Below are 17,079 nucleotides of genomic sequence, written 5' to 3'. Positions count from 1 at the left end.
GAGAGAGGAGGACAGAGGATCTGAAGCCAACTCTGTGCTGACAGCAGAGAGCCCAATACAGGGCTTGAACTCAAAAACCGTGAGATCATGACCTGAGCCGAAGTCGGACACTTAACCAACTGAGCCACCCAGGCGCCCACAAAATTCACCCTTTTAAAGTATATAGTTCATTAGTTTTTAGTATATCACAGAGTTTTGCAACCATCACAACTATCTAATTTTAGAATATTTCATCACCTGAAGAAGAAACCCCATACCCATTTCCCTCATACAGTCTCCAACCTCCCCCCAGCCCAGCTTCAGGTAACCACTAATCTACTTTCTGTCTCTGTAACTTTACCTTTTCTGGACCTTTCATATGCATGAAATCATACAACTTGGTCTTTATAATTGACTTCTTTTAATTAGCATAATATTTACAGGTTTATCCATTCTATAGAGTGTATCATATTTCATTTCTTTCTCTTTTTTTGTTTGCCTGAATAGTATTCCATTGTTTATCGATTCATCTGTTCATGGGCATTTAGATCATTTCTGCTTCTTGGTTATTATGAATAATGGTACCATAAACTTTTGCGTATGTTTTTGTGTGAATATGTTTTCATTTCTCTTGGGTATATACCCAGAGGGGGAATTGCTGGGTCATATGGTAACTCTGTTTAACCTTTTGAGTAACTGCCAGACTGTTTCCAATGTGGCTATACCGTTTTGCCATTCTTCTGTCAGTGTATGAGGGCTCTGTTTTCTCCATATCATTGTCAACACTTGTTATTATCTGTCTTTTTAAGGTGGTCTCTGCACCAATGTGGGGCTCCAATTTGTGACCCCGAGATCAAGAGTCCCATACTCCACTGACTGAGCCAACCAGGCACCCCTCTCTTTTTTCTATTTTAGCCTACTGAACATAAAGTGGTATCTTGTTGTGGTTTTGATTTGTGTTTCCCTAATAACTAGTGCTTTCAAGCATTTTTTCATGTGTTTATTTGTATATCTTCTTTTGAAAACTGTCTATTCAAACCTTTTGCCCTTTTATTTTTTTTAAAGATTTTATTTTTAAATAATCTCTGCCCCCAACAAAGGGCTTGAATTCACAGCCTTAGATCAGGAGTCACACGTTTCACCAACTGAGCCAGCCAGATGCCCCTTCCCCTTTTTTCAGTTTGTTCTTTTGGTCATTTTATTGTTGAGTTGTAAGAGTCCTTTATATTTTCTGAATACAAGTGCCTTGTACGTCTATGGTTTGCAAATGTTTTCTTCCATGCCGTTCTTTTACTTTTTTGATTATGTCATTTGTAGCACAGAAGTTTTTAATTTTGATGAAGTCTAGTTTATATATTTTTTAAATCACATATGCTTTTGGTGTCATATCTAAGAAATCATTGCCGAAACTCAAGGCTGCAAAGGTTTATTCTTCTGCTTTCTTCCGAGAGTTTTATAGTCTAGCTCTCACATGTGTGTCTGATTTATTTTGAGTTAGCTTTTACATATAGTTTGAGGTATGGTTCCAGTTTCATTCTTCTGCATGTGGTTTTCCAGTTGTCTCCACTCCATTATGGAAAAGACTGTTCTTTCTTTTAAAAATTTTTTTTTAACATTTATTTATTTTTTGAGAGACAGAGACAGAGCACGAGCAGGGGAGGGGCAGAGAGAGAGAGAGAGAGAGAGAGAGAGAGAGAGAGAGAGAGGGAGACACAGAATCCGAAGCAGGCTCCAGGCTCTGGGCTGTCAGCACGGAGCCTGATGCAGGGCTTGAACCCATGAACCGTGAGATCATGACCTGAGCCGAAATCAGTTGCTTAACCGACTGAGCCACCCAGGCACCCCAAGATTGTTGTTAATTGTCTCTATGTTCCTTGTCAAAAACTAGTTGACCACAAATGTAAGGGTTTATTTTTGGACTTTCAACTCTGTTCCATTGATTTATATGCCTATCCTTATACTACTTATATAGTGTCTTGATTACTTATAGTTTTATAATAAAATTCGAAGTCAGGAAATGTGACTCTCCCAACTCTGTTCCTTTTTCAAGACTGTTTTAGCTATTCAGAGTCCCTTGCTTTTCCATATTAATTTTATATGGATTCATTATATGTTCTCTGCAAAAAAAAGCAAGATATGGATTGCATTAAATCTACATATCATTTTAGAGGAGTGTTGCCATCTCAATGATATTCCATCTTCCAAACCATGAACACAAAATGTCTTTCCATCTATTTATGTCTTCTTTAATTTCTTTCATATGTTGTAGTTTTCAGTATACAAGTCTTCTTTTGTCAAATTTATTAAGCTTTTTAGTCTTTTTGGTGCTATTTTAAGGGAAATTGTTTTCTTAATTTCAGTTTGGGAGTATACATTGCTTGGGTATAGACATAAAATTGATTTTGTATGTTGATCATGTATCCTGCAACCTTGCTGAAATAATTCATTAACTCTAATAATTTTTTACCTATGAAAGTGGATTCCTTAGGATTTTCTATATACAAGATATTATCTGTAAATAGAGGTAGTTTACTTCTTCCTTTCCACTTTAGATGCCTTTCCTTTCTTTTTTTTTAAGTTTATTTGTTTGTTTAGAGAGTGAGAGAGAGAGAGAGCTTGAGCAGGGAAGGGGCAGAGAGAGAGGATCCAAAGCAAGCTCTATGCTGCCAGTGCAGAGCCCCGTGTGGGGCTCAAACTCACAAACCATGAGATCATGACCTGAACTGAAATCAAGAATTGGAGGCTTAGCCAACTGAGCCACCCAGGCACTCCCGTCCCCCCTTTTTTCTCCCAAGTGTCCCAAGCTAAAACTTCCAGTACAATGTTAAAGTGGTAAAACCAGACACTCTTGTCTTGTTCCTGGTCTTAGGGAGATAGCTTTCAGTTTTTTACCCACTAAGTATGTAACAAGCTGCCTTTTGTCAGGTTGAGGAAGTTCCCTCTGTTGCTAGTTTGTTGAGTAATTTCATCATGAAAAGATGTTCAGTTCTGTCAAATGCTTTTTGTGTATGTATGTCTCTTGAAACGATTGTCTGGTTTTTGTCTTTTATTAATGTTGTATAGTATATTGACTGACTCTCAGATGTTAAACTAACCTGCATTCCTGGGGTAAATTCTACTTGGACATGGTGTGTAATTTTTTTTATATGATGCTTGATTTGATTGGCTAATACTTTCTTGAGATTCTTGTATCTATATTCACACATAATGGATTTTTAATTGTAGCAAAACACACCACATAAAATTTATCATCTTAACCATTTTGAATTATGCAGTTCAGTAGTATTAAGTGTATTCACACTGTTGGGTAACCTGTCTCTAGCACTTTTTCATCTTGCAAAACTAAAACACTATACACATTAAACAACAACTCTCCATATCCCTCTCCTCCCATCCCCTGGCAACCAGCATTCTACTTTCTGTTTCTAGGAATTTGACTGCTCTAGATGCCTTATATAAGTAGCTTCATACAGGTTTTGTTTTTCTGGGACTGGATTCTCTCAGCATTATATTCTCAAGGTTCATCCACTTTGTAGCATGTGTAAGAATTTCCTTTCTTTTAAGGCTGAAGAATTCTTGATTGTGTATAGGCCACATTTTGTTTATCCTTTTATCTGCCGGTGGACATTTGGGTTGTTTCCATCTTTTGGTTATTGCAAATAATGCTTCTGTGAACATGGATGTATGAATGTCTCTTTGAGGTCTTACTTCCAATTATTTTGTATGTATATATACCCAGAAATCAAATTATTGGATTGTATCATACACAGTGAGTTTTTGCTTTTACAGTTTGTATAAAATCAGGATTCAGATACAGTCCACAAATTTTGATTGGTTTATGTCTCCTAAATCTCTTTTAATGTGTTGCTTCTTTCTACGTTTCTTTTCTTTTTTCCTGCAGTTTATTTGATGAAATAACCGAGTGTTATCTGTGTTTCCTAAGAGTGGTAAATGGATCTATAGACTTGAACAAATTAGGTGGTATTTTGTTCTTTCAAGAGGCACTTAAATGTTGTCTTTCTTTTTGTGATGTTAGTGGCCTTGGGTGATCAGTGTCTGCATCATTAACTGGTGGGGTTTGAAGAATGATAATAGTCTATTATTCCTTCTTTGTTTATTAGCTGGAATACTTCTTTAAAGAGAAAGTTCTCTTCTGCTATTTGGTTAACCAGTGGTATAGGCTGTGCTTTCATATATCAGTTTTCAGTATAATGAGTTGGTTCACTTGCCTCTCCCACTGGTGACCTCATACTTTTGTTTGCTTTGATATTATTCTGATATCGTGGATTTAAACATATGTGATATATTTCAACTCGTTGTAGTTATTTTTTTTTTAATGATGCCTACACTGTCCCATTTTTGGCCAGTAGGAACCTGTTCAGCTCAGCTCCTAAGCTGTTTTGTCAAGACCCTAGTACGGATAGTTTCTTTGCTACCAATAAAAATGTCCAGGCATGTGCATTTCCTGCCCTGGTTTTAGAATCATAATTTCTCCAGAAAAGTACTGGTTTTTTTTGTTTTTGTCTTTAGAAATTATTTTAGGGATCACCTTCTGAGCACTAAGTATTTTAAGCTGCTGGGTTAGTGTTAGTATTTGTCTCTAGAAATCTTCCATTGCCACAGTGAAGAAAACAAACGCATAAGGAGCTACTACTGATGCTTCCAATACAAATTCAGGACCTCAGTGTTTTTACTTGATGTGTTCTATGTTACATCTTTATTTCCATTCTTCTTTAACAAGAATAATGGTTCTCTACAATATCAGCAATGAAAGATTTAGACTATCACAAATACTCCCTTGTTTTATTCCACATGACATAACATCTCAAAATAACAAAACTAACACTACTACCACCAACAGAATCGTTACTGAAAAGAATTTTTTTTTCTATTTTTTGGATATATCTATGAGATACTCAAATTACTGTTTAAAAGTCCCTTGAAATAACTCCTCTCTATGTGGTTATGCCATCAACTACATACACACATTGATTGTTTCATATTATTTTCAACTTACAGAGATTTTGTTAAATTAACATTCTAATTATGGGGTATATTTATGTGGTTCCAAAGTAAAATCTATAGAAGGAGGAGGTATATCCAGTGAAATCTAATCTCTACCCCTCTCCTGCACTCTATCCCCTCTATCTCTTCATAGGAGACTATGTTTTTAATGATTTGTCCTTCCCTTTTGTATAACATATATATTGAGATGGACATTTGTAGTCACCCTCTTTCTGTTATAAAGAGAATACATTGTGTGCACTTTACTCTGCCATGCTGTTTTAACTTAACAAGGTACTCTGGAATCATTTTATAGTGATCGGTAGACTTTCATTCCTTCCCCTTCAGCCCTTCACCACGTAGTATTCCCCTGTGAGGATGTGCCACCCAGTTCCTTCCTGGTAGCCATTAGGATTGTTCCTACTCTGTGTTATTAAAAATAATCCAGTGGTGAATAGACTTATTTCTGAATATATGTTTTCAATTTCTTTTTCTGGTTTATCTTTCGGATAGATTCCTACAAGTGGGATTAATGGGTGAAAGGTAAATTAATGTAATTTTTTAGATGCTGCCAAATTGTAGTATTTTACATCCCTACTAGCAATGTATGAGTGAGTGTTGCCAACAAAATACGTTGTCAGACCTTTTTATTTTTTTGCCTTTGTGTTGGTGCAAAATGGTATCTCTGTGCGGTTTTACGTTGCATTTCCTTTATAAGCAAGTCAAGTGAAATTGTTGTTGTTGTTGTTGTTGTTGTTGTTTTCTAGTCTTTCTGATCAGTTCTGTCCTTTCTATTTTTCAGAGTCAATACAGATTTGTATGTGAAGCTATTTTGAAAGTTTATGAAGAAGGATTTGTTAAACCCTTAACGACGTCATCAAATAAATAAGAAAGCATAAGTCTGGGATATGTGTTGGAAAACTGCTTTCTGTTCTATTCACTGTGCCATAATTCTGCTTGCAGGAAATGGCAGTTAGACAAAAACAATGAAGAACTAACAAAAACTGAAAACTTCAGCACTGTTGCACTTTATGTTTAAACAATGTCACTCTCTCAAAATCTGTAATTCATGTGTTTGAAGACTATTTCATGCTTTGCTCCGAACAAATAGTGAATAACTGAGTATGTTCAGGGTAATTTATGAAATCTGTGGTGGTGCCATGCAGTCCCCTTCTGGTAGAATTGCCACAAACAAGGCTCAGAATTCTCCTCATCTCTGATATACACCTGTATCTTGAAAGCAAAAAGAAGTATACATCAGGAGTCAGCTCTGGTGTTTCCCAGTGATTCATGTACTTACTATACTGATTACCAGATTTTTATTTTTTAAATTTTAGCAATATCATTCTCAATATTAGCCAATACACTGCCTATGGATGCAGCACATCTTTCCCCGTACTCCCCTGTAGAGACCTGCTGTTCGTGAGAAGAAAGATGGAATTTGCTTTTCCCAGGAAATGCTGCACAGTGTCCATTTACCAGCATCTTATAGAAAGTATAAATATGAATCTACAAGTTTTCTTGAATTTAATAATGTAACATATTTATCATACGGTTGGCTTATTCCAAATCATGTGATTTCACATACTTGATGTAAAGGAATGCATGCGTTGTGTCTTAAGCCCTTAAGTGCCTTGAGACGTCTTTGTATGTCTAATGAAAAGGCACTCATTTGACCCCACTAGGAGGTATGTGTGTATATTGTACATTTACATTTTTATGCATTTTGAATCAGTTTGCATTTAAAAAAAAACAGCTTCTTGTATGAAGAGTTACGCAAAGAAGGGTATGGAAATTTTATTTCTTACTCAATTCCTGTATTTTGCCACAAGAAGCAAAGATAAATTGTGTTCTACTGAGTGAGCGTTCTGCTGCTATGGAATTATTGAAAATCTGCACATTCCTTTCCTGAGGGACAAGGGTTACAGTTGAGCAGCTCAAGTTAAAAGATGCTTTATTATTCAAATTTTCTCTTTATTTTATCCCTAACTTTAGAAATGGCACCTAATATGCATATTAAAGTTAAACATATTGATATTTTCAGCTAAAGTTAGAGCAATTCGTTGTGATTTATTTCTATCACTGTCTAAATTATTATTCTTAAAGCATTTATTTCGGTTCATATCAAGCTTTGTTCACACCAGTCTGTTGGTTGGGATGCTTCGAACGAGGAATGAAACGTTTTTGACTTATTTCTAAAGGCAATCCCTCAATAACTGCATTGAGGGTTTATTGTCATATTTGTATACAATTAAATTACCCCAGTTTATATATACTTACTAAGTTATAAGCATGTTAATACAGAGAGTTTTGCTTGTCAGCCTGATGGAGGCTCTGGTTCCCTGTAAGGATGTGTATCCTTTCCTCTTCAGGACTTTTTTTTTAAGTCTACAGAGAGATAGAACTTTAAAATTGCCCAGTTTTAATATAAGTGGAAATTTGCTCACCTATTGAAATGTTATATTACACACTTGTTTTATATGGATTGTGGTCAAAATATTCATTTACTAATGGTTTCTGAATGCTTCTGTATAGTCTTGATAAAACTTAGAGTTTGAATGGTAGATATTGTGAAATGCCGTTCAGTATGAGGGGACAAATACACATTTAAAAATCTTCAGTGTAATCAAAGTGATGTTATTTCAGATAATCAGAACCCATAATAATACATTTTAGGAAATTAAGTCCTAAACATTGATAACCAAGATACCAAATAAATTATTATATTCAAATATTTTAATTTTTTAAGAGAAAAGTAAACATAACCTTTATGTCAAAGAGAAATTCTCCTATCCCTGGATTTCACAGCCAAGACAGTATAAATTAGTAACTAACTAGAGTCTTATTTGAACATTCCATTTTCTACCAACAGATAAATATAATTTAGGCTGCTATATGACATAATGATAAATCAAGAAGTGAACAAGTAAAATCATGTTGAGGGTCTACATAATTAATAGCTGTTTGACAGATGTTTTTAATCTGAATTAAAATGAAAATCTATTCTGTGTGGACAGAATATGACAACCATAGATTAAAAAGATAAAAAAAATGCAGTTGTATAGATAGGAACAGATAAATGTCATGGTTGGCATGTTCTTTAACTTACAGGTGTGTTTACACTTCTGAGATAAACTCTAATTTTGTTGGCAGTGAGTACTGCTGCCTTTTAAAATGATTAATTCCAGTCTTTAAGTGGTAAATATTAGAAGTCTAGAGTTACATTTAAATTTCTCATATATGGATTTTTCATCTGGGAGCTACCCTCTGTCAGTATTTTTATGTACAGAAAAGATCCTTTTTTAAAGGCATATTTATTAGGATCTTAAAACAAATTATCCTTCAGAGCTTCTTAAAATGGATATGCTAATTATGCTTCTGTGTTCACCCAACAAATCAGACTGTATCCGTTACACCTAAGAATTTTTAACCTGTTCATCAATCTAAATAGGGTTCTAGGAATAATCCCAGCTTTAATATGCCAAGTAGGTCTAGATTTTCCATTCATATCCATGTAATACTGTGTAATAAAAATGTCAAATTTCTTGTATCTGAACTGCTCTCCCTTTCCTCCAGTTAACTCCTCTGCTCTCCCACTCCCCCCACCCGCAGAGAAATCAATGCTACTGTTCTTCTCACAAGTGGAAATAGATATTGGTGAATCAAGGGGCTTTGTAAATGATAAATGTTTATGAAAACCTTTCCTCTCTGATTTAAGGTGGTTTTACCATGTTCATTTCAGATTTTGTTGAGCATCAGATTTGTGTCAGCACTGTGTACATAGCATGAGGAATATTTTGGAATAGACTTTACATTCACAAGAAGAATTGGTGGTATTTGTTAAATGAGTACATCCATTCAAAATAGAGGCAGAGTAAACAGCTTAAGAAATAATTTTCTTCGTGTGGCCTGCTAGCACAAGTGGGGGGAGGGGGGAGGCGTTGCTCATTTTGATTAAGGGTAAAGAGAAAATTTATATATAAAAACTGACTTCAAACTTAAGAAGGTATGATAAGCCATTAAGACAGTTGCTTGAAGGTTTCAAGTACTACTATGTACACTTTTGTGTGTTTATATATATTTGTGTGTTTCATAAAGGCTAATGGTAACAAACAGAGGTAAAGGGTTATTTTAACTATAGAGTTGTTTATAATCTGCTGGCAGGTCTGGTCAGGTCTAATCAGGTATTTGAGTGAAAGTCTTCTGTCTCCACTAGAAATACTCTTAACTTGAGAGCTGAAAGGAACTTGAATGATTTTATCTAATCTCACCTTCTCCATTATTTTAGGCAACATATATGAATAGATCATAAATTCTTGTGAATTTTAGTCTGTTTCAGCTCAAGAATTATACTCAGGCAGTGTTTTCACTTAATAACTATGATCTTAGAAGATGTCACTTAATTTAGAAAATAAGTAGGCTTTAAAAGGTGATCCTAATTAGGACCCTGACTCAGTTTGCTAGTTATGCTTCTCTGATAGAACATAAGCTTTTGTGAAGTGTTTAGGCTGATAACACATGCAGTACAAAAACATTCTGAAATGTAAACTAGAAGACTAATTTTTTAAAAGCACTTAAGACATAGAACTAGGATTTAGGATATATGTCAAGTTATAATCAAATAATTTATGTTCATAATGTGAACATGTAGTAGAATTAAAGCATTACTTATTTTATAATCTAATCAGGAAGGGAGAAAGAAAGAAGAATTTTTAACAATGTTCTATTTAATACCTGTGTTTTGAATATTTAAGATATTCTGATAGTAAGGTTGCCAAAGTAGTTTTGAATTCATAAAAATTATTTATACCACAATAAGGTGGGATATGTTTACATCTCTTTTATTTTGTAGTTTAGGTGAATTTACACTTAAGTCACTTAGAGTAAATATATTATGGTAAGTAGTTGTGGGAATAAACATCTCTTAATAATATGACATGAAAAAGATGAATTATGTCGCACACAGTTGGCTTTTATGCCACATCAACAAAGTAACCATATTATCATTGCTTACTTCCCACATTTACTTTAGCTGTTCAACCAGTTTCTGCAGGCATTTGTGTGTGTGTGTGTGTGTGTGTGTGTGTGTGTGTGTGTGTGTGTGTGTCTGTGTGTCTGTGTGTGTGTGTGGTGTTTCTTCCAAGTAAAATAGCCATGTTGTTAAAACCCACTGGATTTTATCAGATATCAGAATTACTGATCTGTTGGCAGATTTATTGGTGTCTCAGTGTGATCACAACATAAGTTATAGCAACTGTTTATAAAATTCTTAGTGAATTGTATAGCTACAAAGGAATACAAGTAATAAAACATTCTTGAGCGAATAGAGACGTTCAGCAATTTTATAAAGAGCCCATGAAATTAATCCCTAAATTGTATTTCGGGAGTTTATCTTATTTTACAATGTCTGCAACTGTTACCAACAATTGTTTTATTATATACTGACTTCATTTATTCTTAGTAGCAATTCGTACAATAAGCCTCTCAATAGTATCAAAAACCAACAAGTCCTATATCAGCCAGAAATGAGACATTTTATTTTCATAATCTTGGTGAAGTTGTCCTGGGCAAACACCAAATAGTTACTTCTGTTTCCATTTCTAAATTTGCTGCTATTTATTTGTATGTTTTTCTCCTGCAATTTACTATTGATTTCTAAAGTTTTATAGTCACTGTTATTTTTATTTTAGCAGTCCAAGCTCAGTGGGCAGCCAGAAGTAGTATCTACTGGGGTGCAATCCATCAATATTGACTAGATGTGATTCAGTGCATAAAGAAGAAAAGCAGTTTTTTTTTTAAATTTACGAAGTGAAAGGTATTAGCAATATTGCAAGTTAAAGACTACAATTTTAGGTGGAAGTCCTAATTTTTAACTTCCTGAAACCTTTTAAAATTTCCAGTAAGAGAATGAGAGTGTTTAAAAGCCTTGATGTGCTCATGGAAGTTTCAGTTAAGCACTGTAGAATTTTCCTACTTGTGTAAATGATACAGAAAATATTTTTCTATGGACAAAAGATTGAAACTGTTAACTTCTTTTACTTCATTGTGTAAAAGGAAATGATACTTGTATGTCTTTCATGCTGTAAAAATATGAATGTATCTTTGAAATGTTATTAGAATTATGACTTGATTCTAAGGAAACTGTTTTCAAAAGTCAGCAAGGGATTGAAAAAAAATGAAAGGAAGAGTATTCCATCCACTTCATAAAATGCAATTTTAGAAGAAAACTGTAATTTTAATTATAAACAAGCAATCATTACTGAAGCATATTTCAGATATACATTGTTTTGTATTCTGTTTTGTTTTAGCTCTAGAATAGAAAATTTCAAGAAAACTTGTGCTTACTATTTTTAAGTGTAAAACAATTGAATTCTAGACTTCTGGAGTGTGGAAGGGTGTTTTTGTGTGAGGGTAAACATTCTGCTGCATGTGTTTACCGTGAAGGAAAGTTCTCAGGCTTTGTCACTGTGGCAGCCACAAATGAGGACATCATTGTGAGTGTGACTTTGGTGACGCCAGAAATCTGTGCATCAGATCCACTATAGTAAATATGTGCAGAGGCCCCTGACAAAGAGTTTTGCCTTCTTATGATCAGTATCTTGGACAGGTAAGACCACTGAGCCCAGTTCTGACCTGTAACAGTGGTGTATTAGATGCTTAGGGATTTATTAATTCAGCTGAACAACAAACCCTACCATGTTTTAGGCATGATTTGCTCAATAGTCTTCTTAAAGGGTAGTATTTATTATTCATCACTTGTTACACTTGACTCAATGGGACCTTCATTATTTTGACTCCTGCTTCCGTATATCCAACTTCAGAAAAGTAATTTCATCTTATAGTCTTTGTGAAGTAAATACCCTGAAGCTATAAGGTGATACCTTTCTTCATTAGCTTTTTTTTTTTCGTTTACACTGGTTAAGAGATTAATATCAGGCCCCCTCAACCCTGAGAGTTTCCAAAATGTAACAAATATTACTTGTAACTTTAACCGAAATGCCACCTTGCTAAATGAAATTATCACCATGACATCGTCAAGGAGGATCAGCCCAGTTTACCATCTTAGACACAAATAGGTGCTGACGTTTGATTTCCCCAAATTCACTGTAGTCACAATTGAGCCCATTTTACCTTTTATTTAAAAGAAGCTTTTTTAGTTTTTACTCCTGAGTTGTGTTGCAGTTCCTTGCCTTCCCTGGCAAGAACATTTCAATCCAATTCTGGGATTCTCTGGCACCCATCTTTTCCAACCCTTTAGTGAATTCACAAGATTATTCAGTCTTTCTTATATCCTGTAGAGGAGGTCAAATTTCAATGCTGAAATTGACTTCTTGAATTTTAAATAGTAGCACTTTATTTCATGCTTACTACTGACTTAATTTATACATTTAAAAAATAAAATCTATCCTAGGAGTTTTGTAAATATGGAAAAACTTTAATGGATTAGTATGTAGAACTCATTGGATTGGACCCAAGTTCAGTGCTTTACAATGATCTCCTGGTCATTTGATATTTAAAAGGTAATTTTTGTGGTTTTAGCTTTGCCACTTTTCTGTAATTAATTTAGTACAGTGAAGCCTACCCAGTTGACTATCCGGCTGGACTCTGGGTGCTCTCGGCTAGCTTCAACCAGGTTTGGTTTACAATAATCCTTTCTGCTTTGAATTTTCCTACATGACATGAATACTTGGAAATCCACTTGTTTGGTTTTAAGTGGTAGGTAGGGGTTAAGTCAATACCGCACCACAAGTAAGTTGAAGAGGCAAAGTCCTGATACTTTATATACGTGTCAAGGGACAGGATTTAAGACACTAAAAACAGTTTACATTAAGCTGTTTTCATTTTATCTCATTAGAGTATGTGTGCTTGGAAAAAAAACAAAAAACTGTCCAACCCAGTGTTCTTAAAGCACCAGGACATTGCAGTTACAATCCATATTGTTATCTTTTCAAGTAAGAAAAGCTAGTCTTTATTTTCTACAGTGTAGGCTTAATTTTAGGACAATTTACTATATACTCATCAGTGATATTTTTAAGTATTAGTTTTACAAAGAATTATTTCTATGTAGAGGGTGTATTAATTTGGGATTTTTTTTCTTGTAACAGGTGCTATATGTAAATATGAAGGGCGAAAAGTCACTTAGTTAAAAATCTAGTTTATTTCGTTATTAAAATATGATTTTGCATTTCTGCTGTCATTTCACGTTTGATTGTACTGAACTAGTAGCAAAATGGAATTAGCCCCTTAATTTTTAAAATTAACTCTTTCCCCATTTCACAAAAATAGCTCTTTCCATATGGTTTGTTTCCACAATAAGAGGCAAAGAAGCTTAGGGTTCGTTTAAAATGTATAAGCTTGAATTTGGTCAACACGGGATAATTTGAAATCAGCGCTCTGCATTTGTCACTGCAGCTTACTGTATGCTTGAAAAGCCTGTGTATTTGTTTTAATTTCAGTGAAAAACTAGAATTCCTGAAGTTTATTCATGTAAAAAAAAAATCTATGAATACTAACAGCAGACAGGATTAAAATGCTGATTCACATTAAAACTGTTTTAGTCCTAAGAGCAACTTCTGTTACGTGCAATGCTATTACACATATTTTGTTGGCCATATTTCATTTTGATTGAGAAATAGTTGTTCAGGTACAGACGTGAAAAAACTCTAGCTGTGACTTTTAATTGTTCAATTGCAAAATAAAGATGTGCTTTAGTAATTTAAAGTATAGGAGTTTTGAAGATTATTTTTTGTTGTTGGGCTTTTCTGACAGTGGTTGTATTCATTAATGGGGGATCCCAAGGGACTGGGAGAATGCTAAGTGCAAACTTTATTTCTAGAATTTCTGTTTCACGAGTGGCTGTGTTTGGGGAGGGGTGAGGAGTTAAGTAAGGAACTAAAAGGGATTTAGAGGATTAAAGAATAAGGAAATGTTCTTCCTTCACTTCAGCCACTGCTTGACTCCTCTCTCCTCCCAGCATCAGCCCCTCTTCTGGTATTCCTGACCTAAGATCTTGTCAATCAAAATAAGGGACCTTTCTGTACCTACATTCAGCGCGCCTTGTATCTTCCCCAAATGCAGTTGAAGTATGCCATCTTTCATCTGAAAGAAAATAATTTCTTAAAAAATTAACATTTAAGTAATTTCGTATCTAAAAAATGAAGGCAAAGATAAAGATTTATGATTATGCCATGATTATTATTACGTACATAATAATAGAAATTCAAACAGTATAAGGAAGATTCACAAGGAGGTGTAAAAGCCTCTGACCTACCCCTAAGAGTAGTCTCCCTCAAACCGATGACAACTTCTATTAAATTTCTTGTATTTTCCTCTGGGGGGAAATGTGTGTGTATGCATTTGTAAGTACATATACATTTTGTTAATGTCAGAGGGATCGTACAATATATTCTGCAGTGCTTTGTCACCCTGGAAACACTTCCATATCAGCATATTCAGGTCTACCTCATTCTTCTCAATCACTGCCTTGTACTCCATCCTATGGATATACCGTAATTTAATTTCCTGATGCACACTTACCTTGTTTCCAGTTCATACTGTACAAGCAATGCTCTATTGAACCTCCTTTTGCAAGTATTTTCTTTAATCATTATAAGCATAAATGTAGGGTAAATTTCTACCAGCAAAGTTGCTAGGTCATAGGGCATCTGCATTTTGAAATTTTAATAAATATTGTCTAATTGTTCTTGGAGAAGTTTATATCAGCTTATGGTTCCATCAAAGCATATGAGAATGTCTGTTTCCCCACATTTTTATTAGAACTGATATCAAACTTGCTCATCTTATAAATGAAATTATCTTTTGACAATGCATTTCTTCTGTGAGGAAGTTAAGTAGATTTTCATATCTTTATTGATCTTTTGTATTTCTTGTTCTCAAAATTCCATATTGATATCCTTTGCTTATTTTTATATCAGGTTGTTTAATGTTCTATTCATATGAGATGTTGGAAATTAAAGAAATTAGTCACTTGACAGTCATGTGTTTATATATTGCAAACCTTTTTTCTTATGGTGTTCTTTGACTTTATTCTTGTAGGGTGTTGGGGGGACATGATAATATTTTTAATACTTTTGTCAACAAATGTATCAGTCATCTTCGTGACTTCGGAGTTTGGGGTATACCTGCAAAAGCTTGACTCTAATCCTCTATTAACATTCCATCTGTGACAGAAGCTCTCTTAACCACCTTCTAAGTAACCCACTCTGTAGACTGGCACTCTGTTTTCCCCTCTTGTTCTCCCCTTGCCACCACTGACTGCTCTGAGTCATGCCAGAACTCTTGGGGTTCCAATTAAAGTAGTAAGCTTCCTAAAATCAGCTGTATTTATTTGCTAACCTATATATGCAAATTTATCTTTCTGATACCATTTAATTATGTGCTACATAAGCCAGTGAAATGTGCATGTGAAAAGCAGGAGGGTTGGGTTTTTGCAAAACCCTTATAAAGGTGTCATTAAAACTTCATCAAATTCTTTAAAAATTATTTAAAATAGGTATTAGCGAGACAATTATGAGAGACTAACAAAAGATGATGCATTTGAGAGACAGAAAAAAATAGATGCCACACTTGGGGTCTGTTTTTGCAACAGAGACTCAGGGACTATAATTGGGCTCAAACCCAAAGTAAAAGTAAAACCTTGTTCCTACATAAAAAAGAATCACAGATAAAAATGCATTTTTTGTCCTAAGCTAAAACAAAATGCTTGTATTTTTATCTCTCCTTTAAATGGCTTTTCAATTAACCAACTAACCATTAGTTTTGGTACCATCAGATACAGTTTCTACTGTATGTAAAAATTCCTCTCGAATATTTAGACAGTTTTTAAGTTTGCTATTAAAAATTATGATAGCCTTTTATATATTCCCTTTTAAATTATACTTGTACATATGGGTCAATTATCTATAAAATTCCCCCAACATAATATATTTTGAATATATAAAAATATTCAAACATACAGAAAATTGAAAGAATTGAAGTTAACATCCATATATTCCTCCCCTAGATTCTGTAATTACCATCTTGCTATATTTGTCTTATGACTTGTCCATCTGCCTAAGCATCTCTCAATCCATCAATACATCTTTTATGCATTTCATAAAATGATGTTGCCCACATCTGTACACTTGACCCCTGAGCACTTCAGCTCACGTATCTCTAATCTTCAACAATTATCTCTTTTTGACATAACGTTTTTATCAGTAAAATAAATATTAAGTCTACCATTCAGTAAGTTTTAATGAATGCATATTTCTATGGAAGTCAAACCCCCGTGGGGATCAAGAGGTACAAACTTCCAAGTATAAAATGAGTCAGTGGGATGTAATGTACATCATATTGATTTTAGTCAATAATACTGCATTTCAAATTTGAAAGTTGGTGAGAAAGTAAATCTTAAAAATTCTTACCACAAGAAAAAATTTTTAACTGCATAGGTTGTCAGATGGTAACTAGACTTAATGTGGTGATCATTATACAAATGTCAAATCATTATGTTGTATATCTGAAATTAATATGTTGTATGTCAATTCTATTTCAGTTAAAAAAGAAAGAACGGGGAGGGCGCCTGGCTGGCTCAGTCAGTAGAGACTGACTCTTGGTCTCTGGGTTGTTAGTTCGAGCTCCCCGTTAGGTGTAGAGAGTACTTAAAAACAAAGTCTTTTTTTTAAAGTTTATTTGTTTTGAGAGAGAGAGAGCTTGGGCGCACAATTGGGGAGGGGTAAGGGAGGAGAGAGAGAATCCCAAGCAGGTTCTGCAAGGTGAGCGCAGAGCCCCATACAGGACTCCATCTCTGGAACTGTGAGGTCGTGACCTGAGGCGAAATCAAGAGTCAGAGTCTTAACGACTGAGCCACCCCAGAGGCTCCAAAATCTTAAGAAAAAAGAAAGGAGGAAAAAAACCTACAAAAGGATTTGATACAGAACATTTTCATCACTTGAGAGAGTCTCCTTTTCCCTTCCCAGTCCATTACTACCCTTACCTTCCCTCCCTTTGTTAGCTTCCTGGGGCTACACTAACAAAGTACCACGAACTGGGTGCCTTAGAACGACAGAAATCTATTGTCTTGCAGTTCTAGAG

The 17,079-nt window shown here is 34.6% G+C and overlaps 1 protein-coding gene across 15 annotated transcripts in view; it reads left to right on the top strand.

The window, feature by feature from the left end:
• Nucleotides 1-13,704, top strand: part of PTPN4 (protein tyrosine phosphatase non-receptor type 4) — a 236,883-nt gene extending 223,179 nt beyond the window's left edge. For 11 of the 15 annotated variants that reach the window (XM_086718409.1, XM_086718405.1, XM_086718404.1 and 8 more), the window contains one exon: nt 225-329. In XM_086718409.1, the coding sequence (XP_086574535.1) occupies nt 225-314 (90 nt within the window). In that variant the 3' untranslated portion in view covers nt 315-329. Of the gene's footprint in view, nt 1-224; nt 330-5,785 lie in introns of those variants that run through there. The other 4 variants (XM_086718402.1, XM_086718407.1, XM_086718410.1 and 1 more) reach the window with 1 other exon arrangement.
• The last annotated feature ends 3,375 nt before the right edge of the window (nt 13,705-17,079 follow it).

The sequence above is a fragment of the Puma concolor genome, chromosome C1, assembly GCF_028749965.1.
Source record: "Puma concolor isolate L17-30 chromosome C1, mPumCon1.1.hap2, whole genome shotgun sequence".
NCBI classification, from domain to species: Eukaryota; Metazoa; Chordata; class Mammalia; order Carnivora; family Felidae; genus Puma; species Puma concolor.
The sequence above is the reverse complement of the archived record's forward strand: the minus strand, read 5'-3'. Positions and strand labels throughout refer to the sequence as shown.